The 13,575-nt window shown below is 62.1% G+C and overlaps 1 protein-coding gene across 1 annotated transcript; it reads left to right on the top strand.

The window, feature by feature from the left end:
• The first annotated feature begins 3,284 nt into the window (after positions 1-3,284).
• On the top strand, positions 3,285-13,575 carry ECEL1 (endothelin converting enzyme like 1). Its single transcript, XM_027685769.1, has 18 exons — positions 3,285-3,401; positions 4,830-5,719; positions 7,625-7,693; positions 7,851-7,961; positions 8,522-8,614; positions 8,833-8,957; positions 9,343-9,565; positions 9,715-9,813; positions 9,901-9,975; positions 10,433-10,536; positions 10,744-10,802; positions 10,957-11,008; positions 11,122-11,189; positions 11,301-11,425; positions 11,701-11,766; positions 11,975-12,070; positions 12,590-12,666; positions 12,905-13,575. Exons 2-18 carry the CDS (start codon positions 4,976-4,978, stop codon positions 13,002-13,004), a joined length of 2,286 nt encoding a protein of 761 aa, XP_027541570.1. The 5' UTR covers positions 3,285-3,401; positions 4,830-4,975; the 3' UTR covers positions 13,005-13,575.

Raw genomic sequence — 13,575 nt, 5'->3', positions numbered from 1 at the left:
GAAAAGACAGCAAATTACCCGCCTGAAAATGCACCGCTGGAAAAAAATGCATATTAAACACACAAAAAGGCACTTTGCCATCAGCCGCGCTTCCCCCGCCGCTCCAGAATAACCACACTTTACATAATTCTCCCTCTCCACCTCCGAATTAATTTTGCAGACAGAGGCAGAGGCAACCCTCTGACAATAGCGGAGGGGAGACGCGGCAGCGGCGGGGGGAGCGGGGCTGGGGACTGCTGGGGGGTGCCTGGCTCTGGGCTGGGGGCATGGTGGGTAATGGGATGTCAGGGTTGGAGTTGGGGGAAATGGAGGGATTTGGGGGGGACTGAGGGGTTTGGGAGAGTTGGGTCCATGGGTGCAGGTTGTGGGTGCTGGGTGGATGTGCCCAGCTGTGGAGTGGAGCATTCTCATGCTCCCCACTTGGGTGCTGGGGCTGGAATTCCTTGGGGTAGGGTTTGTGGGGTGATTCTCACCCCAAAAGTCATGTCTTGGGCCAGGTGTTTCCTATAAGGGACAATCCCTCACCCCTTACCACTGGAATGATCCTGCCATGTGCCTACCCCAGAGCCTGGCACCATCTCTGGAGGCAGGCAGGCCCTGGGGGGATGCACATACCCTACTTGGTGGGCACCCCCAGGCACCCCCTGCCCCACTGACCTACCCGCAGTGCTAGGCATGTGGGTGCACCCCAAGGACACCATGAGGCCATGCTGCCCACCCAGGCTGACACTCCTAAACTAGCATCTCTCTAAGAAACCTCCTGGGAACCTGCCCCACTGGGCATGAGGGCACCATGCCCAGCACCCCAGGACCACTGAGAGACAGCAGCGAGTGGAGCAGAGGGTCTAGCAGTGATAGTGGGGGAGTTCATCTGTCTGGGTGCTCAGCACTGAGGGGCTGATGGAGGTGAGGGCGGGTGGCGGAGGTTGGCACCGCGCTGCTTTGCATTTTCAATGACAGACCCATGCCGGGTGCTCGGGAGAGTGGAAAAATCTTATTTGTCACCTGCTGGCGATGCGCGGAGGCTCCCGCGCCGCGGCTAATCTTGGGGAAAATGAGGATGCCGGTGGGGTGGCCCACGGGATGGGCAGGGCTGAGTGGGGCTGGTGAGGTGGGCGATGCGGGGGCCCTGCTCTGGATCGGAGCCCTGGACCGTGGGGGGGGGCAGAACCCCAGGGGTCACACCTGCCTGGTGATCCCTGGGTGTATTGGCCCCATGACATGGATCCTGCCTGTTGGGGGTGCATGGGCTGGGCATCACTTATGGGCATCCTGGAGCAAGTGCCCTGCACCTCCAGTCCCATCTGCTTATGTATAAACTCTTTTTTTTCCATCCCAGCTGCAGCAGCAGCCAATTCCCTCACAGTGCCAGCTCCACAGGTTGGCACTGCCTGTGCATCCTCTCAGGGCACTCAGTGGACTTTCTGGGGGAAAGTCAGGACATGGAAGTGGTGCAGGCACTGCCTGATGCCCTGTATCTACATGCGGGTGCCCATCACACACCTGCCGTGCCCTGGCTTTTTGAGATGCCAACACCTGCGGGATGCTGCAGCGCTCTGCGGCCGGCTCAGATTTATCCATTATTTTATATCCACACGCCTTTAATTTTTACAGCCCTGTTGGAGCACTACCCAGGGCTGTTAATAATGCCAGGCCTTCCCCTGCCCCCTCCATGTGCATCCATCATGCTCCAACCAAGGTGCCAAGTGTGTCTCAGCACTGGGTAAGTGCAGGCATGGGGAGGATGGAGCAGCAAGATTGGGCTCCCCATGCCCACCTGTGAAGCAGCCTGACTCTGGGTGCCCTTGTACCCCACTGTGGTTGGTGGTGCTTGGCTGGTTGGGATGCCCAAGCCTGAGGTGTCTCTCTGGTAGGATTCATGGAGGCCCTCTGCCTTGGCATGAGCCCCAGGAAAGCTGTGCTGCAACACACTAATGTGCATGTAAGTGTACCAGGGTATGTGTGGAGGCCAATGAATGCCTGAGTGTGAGTATGTGTGTGGAGGTGCAGCATGTGTGTCTTTGCAAGTGCGTGTCGATGTGTGCGAGTGTACATGTGATGCACACGTGTGCCACTACCTGTGCAGGTGATGTTGTGTGCCTGCTGCAGCAGAAGGCACCTTGCCCAGGCCATGCCCAGCATCCTGGCACCCCAGCATAGGAGAGTACAGCTTCAGCTGCCCCAGGCAGTGAGGGCTGTGCCTGGGGCCAGCCCATGGTGCCCACAGAGACTAGACACTGGATCCCACATCACTGAACCACCCATCCCATGGCAACCAGGGCCCCATGCCATGTGTAGCACAGCACCCAGTATGTGCTGTCCCACCCCAGCACTCAGGAAGACTCAGAACCCCCTCTGAGCATCTGGGAATGTGCTGACACGGGGTGGGGGGAGGGTAGCAGGGCACCCCTGAGCATGGCAGGCAGGACAGCCGTGCGGGCCGGGGTACGCAGCTGCTGCAGGGGACCACCGCGGGCGGTGGGAATTGCTGGGCTATAAATCTCCATGCTGGGCCCCCCCGTGGCAGAGCAGCTCACGATATTTATGTTGGGGATTTATCTGCAATGCAGTTTAATATTCCCGGACCTTTGCGTGTGTGTGTGAACGCACGGCCCCCTCCCTGTGCCACCCCATGCCACCCCCGTGCCCACCCTCTCACCTGGAGCCTCCCAGGCTCTGTCTCCTGCCCACCCACAGTCCTGTCCCCTTGCACCCACCCTGACAGGACGGGACGGGCCCTCCATGGTGCTTGTGTAGGGCGGGGGGTGCCGAGCCGCCGGGATGCTCCTGGCACCGGCCGTCGGCCGTGCCCACCCGTGCCCCTCCGGGGTGCCCGGCTGCCCGGGGAGTGGCAGCAGGGTCCCCAGACGGGCAACTCCAGGTGGAATGGCACTGCCAGCCGCGTGCCATTCCCGCGGGGTGGGGGACCGAGGGACCCCCTTGCCCTGCCTCCCCGCCGGCGGGGATGAGGTAAGGCTGGCGGGTGGCACAGGGCTGCTCCATTTGCATAATAATCTCGTTAATGGAGCCTGGCCTGCGGGAGAGCCGGGCTGGAGACACCACCCCCTCCCCGCCCCGCCGCCTCCCTCCGGCCCCGCCGCTCCGCCAGCCGCGGCGCGGGGCGCGGAGCGAAGCGCGGGGCGCGCAGCCGGACGGGCAGCGCGGGGCCGGACAGCCCCCGGCAGCCTCCTGACAGCCCCCGGGAGAGCCGGTGAGCACCCCCCAGAACCCCTCGAGCATCCCGGACAGCGTCCCCGAGCATCCCGCGCAGCATCCCCCCAGCATCCCGGGAGCATCCTCCAAGTGTCTCGGTGAGCAAACGGCGAGCGACCCCCGAGCAGCCGCGGACATCCCGGGCAGCAGACCGAAGCACATACCCTCAGCATCCCCCGAGCACCTCGGTGAGCACCCCGCGAGCAGCACGGGGAGCAGACCCCAAGCCTGCCGGCGAGCACTCTGCGAGCATCGCCCGAATATCACGGGCGTCATCCTGGGGAGCACTTCCCGAGCATCCCTCGAGCAGCCCTCGACCATGCCCCCGAGCATCACTGGCATCATCCCGGAGAGCACCTTCCGAGCATCTCCCTACCATCCCGGCAAGCACCTTCCCGAGCATTCTGGGCAGCGTCCTCCGAGCATCGCGGGCAGCATCTCCCGTTAATCCTGGGCAGCGTCCCCCGGCCACCCCCGAGCATCCCCCAAGCATCTTGGGCAGCATCCCGAGCAGTATCCTCCGAGCTTCCCGGCCAGTCCCCTCCCCGCCCCCGCGCCCCGCCGTGCTCGCTGCCGTCCCCGCTAACTTTCCGACGGCGGCAGCTTTCCGGCGCGGGCACCGCCAGTCTGCGGCGCCGGGGCACAACTTTGCCCAAGTTGCGGAGGGAAGGGGGATGGGGGGCGCGGTGCGGCCCCGCCGCGGGGATACTGACCGCCTCCCGAGCGGCTCTTTGTCCCCAGCCTGTCCTCCCCCACCTGCAAATCCGGATGCCATTCTGCACCAAGCGAGACGCAGGGTCTCCTTTTGAAACCACGCTCACAACTCATCTGTGTCCCCACCCTCCTTTCCCCATGGGCAGACCCTCTCCTCCCCAGTCACCCCTCATAGACACTCCTGCCCATCGGGCACCAGCCAGTGGAGAGCAATTGGGTGGATGGTGGTGGTGCTTTTGTGGGAATGCTGTGAGATGTCCACAGGGTCCAGGGCTCCCCACAGACTGGAATTAACTTTGCTCACACATCACGCACCGCACCAGGATTTGACACAACACAATGCAACACGGCACACCAGCACCCAACCCAACACAATGCAATGGCACAGCACAGGGCCACACAACCTGACCCAACCCACAACACTCCAACCCAACACCTCCCCTCATAAATCTCCCCAAAGCCCCTCTTTCCCAAGCTGCTCACCCCATCTGTACCCCACCCAGAGGCACTGGCAGCCCTGTGCAGCCCGTGGTCAGGAAGGGTTCTCAAGGTGCTGTGTGAGGATGGGCTCACTGGACCCCGTGGATATCCACCCAGTGTGGATGCTCTTGCTGGTGCGCTGTGTGGGCATGGGGTGTATGTGAGATAAAGCTGTGCCAGGGGCTGAAACCTGCCTGGGATCATAGAGGCAGGACCCTGCCCTGTCACCAAAGGAGCTGACAGAGGGGACAGCCATGGGGTAGAGCTGCCACCAAGCTCCTGGCGCTGGGGTCAGTCCCAGCACCGCCAGTGGGGCACACAGGCAGGGATGGTGATGCAGACAGCAATGACGACAAGAAGCAACCCCCCCGCCCTTGCTCCTCCCAACTCCCCCCCTCAACCATCTCCTCTGCCTTTTCCAGGAGCTTCCTGACTCACCCGGACACCCTCCACCACCTCCCTGTGCCAGGCACAGCTCCAGCATGAACCGTGGGGTGCCTGAGCCTGCTCTCCACCTGCCCTGAGCCCCCTGCACCCGTGCTGCCAGCAGGGAGCCTCATTCCTGGCCATGGAGAAGACCTACTCCTTGACAGCACACTATGATGAGTTTCAGGAGGTGAAGTATGTGAGCAAGTACCAGAGTGGCACCCTGCCCAATGGCTTTGCCCTCCAGCTGGGCACGGGGGCCAAGAAGCGCCGCGGGGGGCTGCCACGCTGGAGCCGCCGGGAGGTCTGTTTGCTCTCAGGGCTGGTGTTCGCTGCGGGGCTCTGCGTCATCTTGACGTGTATGTTGGTCCTCAAGTACCTGGCGGCTGAAGGGGACAGCTACTGTCTGGAGGGGTGCCAGGAGAAGAAGGCCTTCCTGCGGGCGTCCCGCTTCCTCAGCGCCAACATGGATGCTACCATCGACCCTTGCCAGGACTTCTACTCCTTTGCCTGCGGTGGCTGGCTCCGGCGGCACGGCATCCCTGAGGACAAGCTGGTGTATGGCACCATCGGGGCCATTGCCGAGCAGAACGAAGCGAAGCTGCGGGCGCTGCTGAGCCGCCCTGTGCGGCGCCGAGCCCCTGCCTCAGCTGAGAGGAAGGTCAAGGAGTTTTTCCGTTCATGCCTGGACCGGGCTGAGATCGACCGGCTTGGCCCCCGGCCCATGCTGGAGGTCATCGCGGAGTGCGGTGGCTGGGACGCCCCTGCGGACCGTGGGGACATCAACGAGCTGCTCTACAAGACGCAGGGGGTCTACAGCGCTGCCGTGCTCTTCTCCCTCACTGTCAGCCTGGACGAGAGGAACACCTCCCGCTACGTCATCCGGGTGAGGGCACCCTGCCCCTGGGGCTGCCCCCCACCCCAGCCACCCACCACTGCTGGTGACACCTGCCTGATGTCACTGTCTTTGTTGCAGTGCCACTGGGCATGTGGACTTAGCTGCAGCATATGGCTGGGCTGGTGACTCCCTCTGTCCCTGGGGACCCTCCTGTCTCCCCACCATGGGATCCCTGTATCAGGCTGCTCTGGGGTGAGGGTGGCACGTCCCAGACAGGGTTAGGGATATGGGCAGGGGGATGCCCAGAGTGAGGCAGTGCCGCCCACCTGGGTGCTGAGGACAGCCCAGCAGGGCACCAGGGTCTCCAGAGTGCTGGCAGCCAAGCCCCTCACCTTGGCATTCTGGATGCCATCTGTACTCGGGGGCAAGCCCCAGGCAGAGGCAGGGGGATGCCCACCAACCCCACAGCACTATGCCAGGGTGCCAGGGCATCTGCCCATGGCTTTTTCAGCCTTTCCCACTCCTTCTAGTCCATGTTCTTCGCCCTGTGGTGCCACCAGGGCACGGGTGGGCTTTGCCAGGGTGGCAAAGCCTCAAGCGCCCTGGTGGGCATGGGGGTGCAGTGGTGGGCATGATGGGAGCACAGCAGTGGCACAGCAGAGATGCCACGGTGGGCACGGAGATGGGCATAGCAGGGACAGGGTGGGCATAACAGGGACAGGGTGGGCATAGCAGGGACATGGGTGTGCATGGTGACAGCATGGCGGGGATGAGGTGTTGGTGCTGGTGGGAGCACTGGGAGAACACAGTAGTAGGGATGAGCCGCCCCGTTCCCTGTGAGATGGTGGGGCTGGGGCGTATGAATGTGAATGAGAGTGTGAGTGAGTGTGCGGGGCCAGGGAGGCGCGGTGGCGGCTCCGGGCCGCGCGTGTGTACACTAGAGGGAGCGTGTGTCACAGAGAAAGGGTGGGCGGGCTGAGCGGGGTCCGGTGTGCGCGGGGTGGGACAGCGTGGGAGTGAGAGGGGGGAGATGGGTGTGACAGCCAGGGCTGGGGGTCGGGGCTTGGGGGAGCGGTGTGTGTGTAATGGGTGTGACTGGAGGTGGGTGTGCGATGGGTGTGACCGTGACAGGGGGTGTGCGAGGGGGCTGAGGGGGTGTGTGAGGGCTGCAGGTGTGGCAGCGCCCGTGTGGGAAAGCAAAGAGGGCAGGAGGTGATGAGGGAGGTGGTGGAGAAAGGCTGAGGGTGCCCGTCCGTGTGTGTGCGGGGCAGCATCGAGGCTGTGTGTGTGGGACACGGGAGGCTGAGACAGAGGGAAGGGGAGGGTGTGGGTGGGTCTGTGTCTGTCTGTGTGCGTGTGCACGGAGGGGGAGTAAGATGAATGCATGCATAGGGGTGTGGGTATCCACAGGCATGTGTCGTGAGGGATGAGTTACAGGTGCATGTGTACACATATATGCAAGTGTGTTCAGGTGTGTGTATGTGTTAGGGGCTGTGCCTGTGTCTACAGGATAGCAGGGGGTGTGTTTGGAGAGTGAAGGTGTCCATGCAGCTCATCCCTGTGGCTCCTCATGGGGCAGGACGCAGCACAGGATTGGGGCTGGCCATGGGGCAGGTGTGGGGATATCATGAGGCAGGGTTGGGGTGGAGTGTGGTGGCATCATAGGGCAGACTATGGGGCAGCCTGGGTGCCAGTCGGGCCCTGGGGCAGGGGTCTGCCCCTTACCCAGCGCTCCCACCCCACTGTATGCTGCCCAGTGCAGCTCCAGCAGCCTCTAGCAGGAGGGAAACTGAGGCACCGACGTGCTCATGCCTGTGGCTGTTCCACCGCACCACCACCCTATGGCTCCAGGGGCACCAGGAGCACACTGCAATACAGGGGAAGGTGAGGGGTGCCTGGTTCAGCACAGCCCCCTTCCTCTGCTCACCCACTGCCCCCGTCTCTCCCTCCCAGATCGACCAGGATGGGCTGACTCTTCCTGAACGGACCCTCTACCTGGGGCAGGATGAGGAGAGCGAGAAGGTGAGGGCAGGCACACTGTTGCCACTGGGACACCAGGAGAGGGACCAGCACCCAGCATGAGGTGTCAGATAGAGGGCACCCCACTGCAGAAATGCCAGGGGCTGGGGTGCTGCAGGACAGTGTGGGGTGGCACTCAGCATCCCTTCCCTCTGCACAGATCCTGGCTGCATACCGGGTCTTCATGGAGCGACTGCTCACCCTCCTGGGGGCTGAGAATGTGGAGCAGAAAGCCCAGGAGATCCTGCAGCTGGAGCAGCACCTCGCCAACGTGAGGGGGATGCCTGCACTGGGCTTTGGGGTGCCCCTGCCCAGCCCTTGGACTCCCCAGTTACAAATTTTTGGGGCCCTCCATGTCTGGTCCTAAGGGACCCCATTACAATTCCTCCTTGGGGACCTCCTCTCCCAGCTCTTGGGGACCTTCATGCCTGGCCCTTGGGGAACTCAGCCCCTTGAGGACCCCATGGTGGAGCCTCGGGGACTGAGCCCCACATCTTGAGAACCCCCAGTTCCAGCCCTTGGGACAACCACTCCAGCCCCGCATCCACCCTTGTGAACCCACTCTAGGCCCTTGGGGACTTCATACCAATGTCTCGGAAACCCCAGTCTGGTCCCCGTGGGACCCCTGTGCCCATCCCTTGGGTACCCCAGTTCCTTGAGGACGCTACAATCAGCTCCACTGGCAGCAGAGGGTTCCTGGGGCAGGGAGTGGGAAGGATGTGGGTCAGTAACCCCTCTTGCCCCAGAGCTGTGCCCCATCCCAGCACCCTATCCCTGTGTCACCCTCAGGGTGGGCAGTGGGATGGTGACAGCCATGCCCACTCTGTGCAGATCACGGTGTCTGAGTACGATGACGTGCGGAGAGATGTCAGCAGCATGTACCACAAAGTGACCCTGGGCGAGCTGCAGCGCATCACCCCTACGGTGAGTACCCCTCGTGCCAGCCTGTCACCCCTTTCCCCCATCTGCCCTGTGCCCTATATTTGTCCCTGTCCCCCTGCTCCACGCCCTTGCTGCACCCCCTTTTTGCCCCTAGTTAAGTTTACTTGAGGGTGATGATTCCACCTTGCACTTTTGTGGGTGGGAAGGGGTGGCAAGGAGTGGGGGTCCCCGTGCCCCCCTGACAGTGCCTGACCTGGCAGCTCAAGTGGAAGCGCTTGCTGGACCGCATCTTCCACGACAACTTCTCGGAGGAGGAGGAGGTGGTGCTGCTGGCCACCGACTACATGCACAAGGTGTCCGACCTCATCCGTGTGACACCCAGCAGGTGAGGGGGGTTGGCATCCCCTGTGCCCCCGGCACGTTTCCCAGCCTGGCACAGGGTGTCTGTGGCTGGTTCCCTCCCTCCATTACCTTCTTCCTGGGAAGGCTGGGCTGGGCACAGGAAACATGAGAAATCTCCTGGGAGAAGGCACTGTTGTGAGCCCCACAGCATCCTGGTCATGTCTGGACACCCACTGAGCCACCCATGCTAGAGGTTACCAGGCTCATCACGCATCTGGGAGGGACATGGTGCCAGACTGTTCCTGTGTCCCCACAGGCCATGGCCCCCCTGTGTCCCCGAGCAGGGGTATCCCCATCCTGGCGCATACTCCTGCCCTCCCTGTGTCCCCAAGGACATGCCCAGGGCTGATCTTGCTCCCTGTCACCAGGATCCTTCACAACTACATGCTGTGGCGCATCGTGGTGGTGCTGAGTGAGCACCTCTCCACTCCCTTCCGCGACGCCATCCACGAGCTCTCCAAGGAGATGGAGGGCAATGAGAAGCAGCTTGAGCTGGGTAAGATCTGCCTGAGCCAGGCCAACAAGCACTTCGGCATGGCCCTGGGTGCCCTCTTCGTTGAGGAGCACTTCTCCTCTGCCAGCAAAGCCAAGGTAGGTGATGCTGCCTATGGGCATGAAGCCACCACAACCCTCCTGTCACCGTGCCAAAGTGCCACTGCCACCTAGCACCCCACTGAGGGCTGTGTGGTGGGTGATGGATGGTGAGGATGCTGTACCAGCACTGTGGTGATCCATCACAGGTGCAACAGCTGGTGGAGGACATCAAATACATCCTGGACCACCGCTTGGATGAGCTGGACTGGATGGACGAGGAGACACGGAGAGCGGCCAGAGCGAAGGTAGTGGCCACCAGCATGAACCACTGTCCTTGCCCCCATCATCAGCCTGGGGTGGGGGCCTGAACCCACCACTCACTTTGTCTACAGCTCCGGTACATGATGGTGATGATCGGGTACCCTGATTTCCTGCTGAAGCCAGAGGCCATCGACAAGGAGTATGAGGCAAGGAGTGGCCCAGGAGCACATGGGGGAGGGAGCATGTGTAGGGGGAAGGTGTTCCCCACATCAGGGTCTGCGGAGATGCCACCCTAAAACAAACCACCTCCTGGTGCTCATTGTGACCACCACTGGCAGGGTGCCCCACACGGGCAGTGCCATACTCTCCCTGGGGTCTGGGATGGTGTTTTATTCCCCACATCACAACCCACCGAGCTCAGCCCCATTCTCAGCAAGAGCTGGGATTGCCAGCATGATGCAGGGACCCCACAGAGCTGATGGAGAAGCAGCTGTCCCTGTGGGCACACAGCATGGGACATGAGGACAAATTTGTGCCATATCCAGCCCACGGCCGCAACCCCACATTCTCTCTCACTAAGGCTCATGGTGTGGGAGGATGCCCCAGCCCTGCTAACCACGGTCTTGGGGCTGGCATCCCCTCTGATGTGGCTGTGCCCCCCAGTTTGAGGTGGATGAGAAGACCTACTTCAAGAACATCCTTAACAGCATCGCCTTTGGCATCAGGCTCTCAGTGAAGAAGATCCGGCAGGAGGTGGACAAATCCGCGTGGGTATCCCCTTGCCCTGGGAGGAACATGAGGGGGCACAGCATGGCCCCACCAATGCCCCCTGTTTCCATGCCCAGTTGCACCCCACAGGGTGAAGGGCACAGGATAAGCCAGGAATGCCCCCTTTTTCCCCAGCTGTGCAAAGGGGTGGCCTTTCTATGCCCCTTGGTGCCCCTGCAGCCTGGCACCACTGTCTCTCCTTGCAGGTGGCTGCTGCCTCCCCAGGCACTGAACGCCTACTACCTGCCCAACAAGAACCAAATGGGTGAGCACTGCCCACCCCCTGATCAGCCCCTGGGGTGGGGGAATGGCAAGGATCTGGGGTGGGGGCAGAGCCCAGGGTCTCCTGGCACTGGCTGGTGCTGTGGGTGGGTACAGGGCAGGGTAACCCCCAATGCAATCTTCTCCTCTGTCCCCAGTGTTCCCTGCTGGCATCCTGCAGCCCACCCTCTATGACCCTGAGTTCCCGCAGTGAGTGTGGGGCTGGGGGGTGGCCGGGGGGGTGTCAGGGTGGGTGATGGGGTGCCACCATCCCTGCCACCACCTTGCTCTCTACCCTCTCACCCCTGTTCCCCACCCAACAGGTCGCTGAACTATGGTGGGATTGGCACCATCATTGGGCACGAGCTGACCCACGGCTACGATGACTGGGGTGAGCGTCCCCCCTATATCATGCCAGGGTGGGAGGTGGGTGGGCTGGGGGCAGCCAGGCAGGACACCTGGGTCCCTCAGGAACTACTGGAGGCGGTGGTTGCCTTGGCAGGGGGACAGTATGACCGGCACGGGAACCTGGTGCACTGGTGGACAGAGCGGTCGTACAGCAAATTCCTGAAGAAGGCGCAGTGTATCGTCAACCTCTATGACAACTTCACTGTCTACAACCAGCGGGTGAGATGCCCCTCACCTGCTGGGCAATGCCCCCCAGGGCACACTCTGCCCCATGAGGGGGCTCTGTTGCTCTGTTGCCATGGCTGGGTGCCTGCAGGAGAGCCTGGCTCTGCCCTGCCCAGCCCTGAGACCCAGCGACTCATCACAGGTCAGCTTAGAAATTCCTCAGGGTGCTGAGTGGGGGCAACTGAGGAATAGCCTATGTGCCAGGACGGGGATGGGGGGATGCCTGGCTGAGGGGACATCTCTGTTCACCCTGTCATTTCTCTTGGCAGGTGAATGGCAAACACACACTGGGGGAGAACATCGCTGACATGGGGGGGCTCAAACTCGCCTACTACGTAAGTGTCCCCCCACCCTGGGGTGTCACAGCCATAGGCCAGCTGCTTTTGCCATCCCCACTGAGTGAGCGGGAGATCCCACAGCCCCTCCTTGCTCCCTGCAGCAGGGAGTGGGCATGATCCTGCTTGCTGGTTGCTGGGGGCCCTGAGGGGTGAGTTCAGGGTGGGTTTGGAGGAGGCCATGCTGAGGGCACCGCTTGTTCTCCAGGCTTACCAGAAGTGGGTGCGGGAGCACGGACCTGAGCACCCCCTGCACCACATGAAATACACACACGACCAGCTCTTCTTCATCGCCTTTGCCCAGGTGAGCTCTTGTCCTCCCCACATGTAACAGGTACTGGGGCAGGAGGGTCACCCTGTGTGGGTGGCCCAAAGGGATGGTGAGACAGCCCTGGGGGACCCAGTGCCAATAGCCAGGAGCCAGGCTCAGCTGCATCAGCAGGTCCTGGTCTCAGGGTACTGGGCACAGCCCTGCACAGAGCACCCCACGTTGCTCCGTTGCTCCTGGGGACCCTACAATAACAAACATGTGTGTCCCCCATCGTCTCCAGAAGCCCCATACTAATAAATACACATGATCCCAAACTTCTAGGAGAACCCTACAGCCAGGCAGCTCACAAACCAGGAGACCCTATAACAACAAACATGCCTCCACACTCTCTCAACCCACCTGTACCACATACACAGGCTCCTGGGAGACCCTACAATAACAGTTACAACTGAGGCATCACTGGCCTAAACCCCCAGGGCCACTGTGCCCCAGTAGATGCCAGGATCTGGGATGCCCCATCTGGCTCACCCATGGAACCTTTCTCCCCGGCAGAACTGGTGCATCAAGCGGCGATCCCAGTCCATCTACCTGCAGGTGCTGACAGACAAGCACGCCCCCGAGCACTACAGGTACTGGGTGCTCCCGAAACGGAAGGGGCACGGTGGGGGCCAGCCTCCTCCACATCTGTCAGTGCCATACAAAATGGGGTGGGCAACCTTTGGGGTGCTGGTGCCACCAGATTTTGGGTGGATATCCCTGGGGGAGGGGATGGGGTAGTGCTGGGATGAGCAGGTGCCCTGAGCAGGACCCGTGGCAGCAGCAGGGGCGGGGGGTGCCCAGCTCTGAGGTGCCCTCCTCTCCCGGCAGGGTCCTGGGCAGTGTCTCGCAGTTTGAGGAGTTTGGACGGGTTTTCCACTGCCCAAAGAACTCTCCCATGAACCCGGTGCACAAGTGCTCAGTGTGGTGAGGCCGATCCCCCTCTGGCAGGCTGGCAGCCCCCATCCCCATCCCTGCTTGAGTGCCACCCTGTGCCCACTCCCCACCTTCCCATCTCCCCTTCCTACTCTCCAGGCATAAAGGGCACCCCCAGGTGACATAGGGGGTCACCCCAAAGACAAGCACCCGCCATAGGGGCGGAGGCAGCAGGGAAACACTTGTTGGGCAGCTGCCTCCTGCCCATCCCCTTCCTACTCACTACCCTGTGCACTGGGGGGGCCCTCAGTCCCCATGGAGGAATGAGGGCATGTCCAGGCACCCCTGTACCCCAACTTCTGTCCACCCACCCCAAACCCTTCACCGAGCCCTACCACATCCAGCCCAGCATCCGTCAAGGCAGGGAGAGCATTCCAGAGTCACTATGGGGCTGCCCCATCCCAAAAGTCTCCTCTCCCTGGTGCCCTCCCTGGCATCCCCCACGCCAGCCCTATCCTGGCCCCTCACCAGCCCTGCCAGTGTGGGGGGCACAGTGGCAGAGCTGGGGGCCAGGCAATGCCAGCCTGCCTGGGAACACAGACATCTGCTGTATTTTTCGCTGCTGT

Source organism: Neopelma chrysocephalum, unplaced genomic scaffold, assembly GCF_003984885.1.
Source record: "Neopelma chrysocephalum unplaced genomic scaffold, ASM398488v2 Primary Assembly neopelma1_69, whole genome shotgun sequence".
NCBI lineage: Eukaryota > Metazoa > Chordata > Aves > Passeriformes > Pipridae > Neopelma > Neopelma chrysocephalum.
The sequence above is the reverse complement of the archived record's forward strand: the minus strand, read 5'-3'. Positions and strand labels throughout refer to the sequence as shown.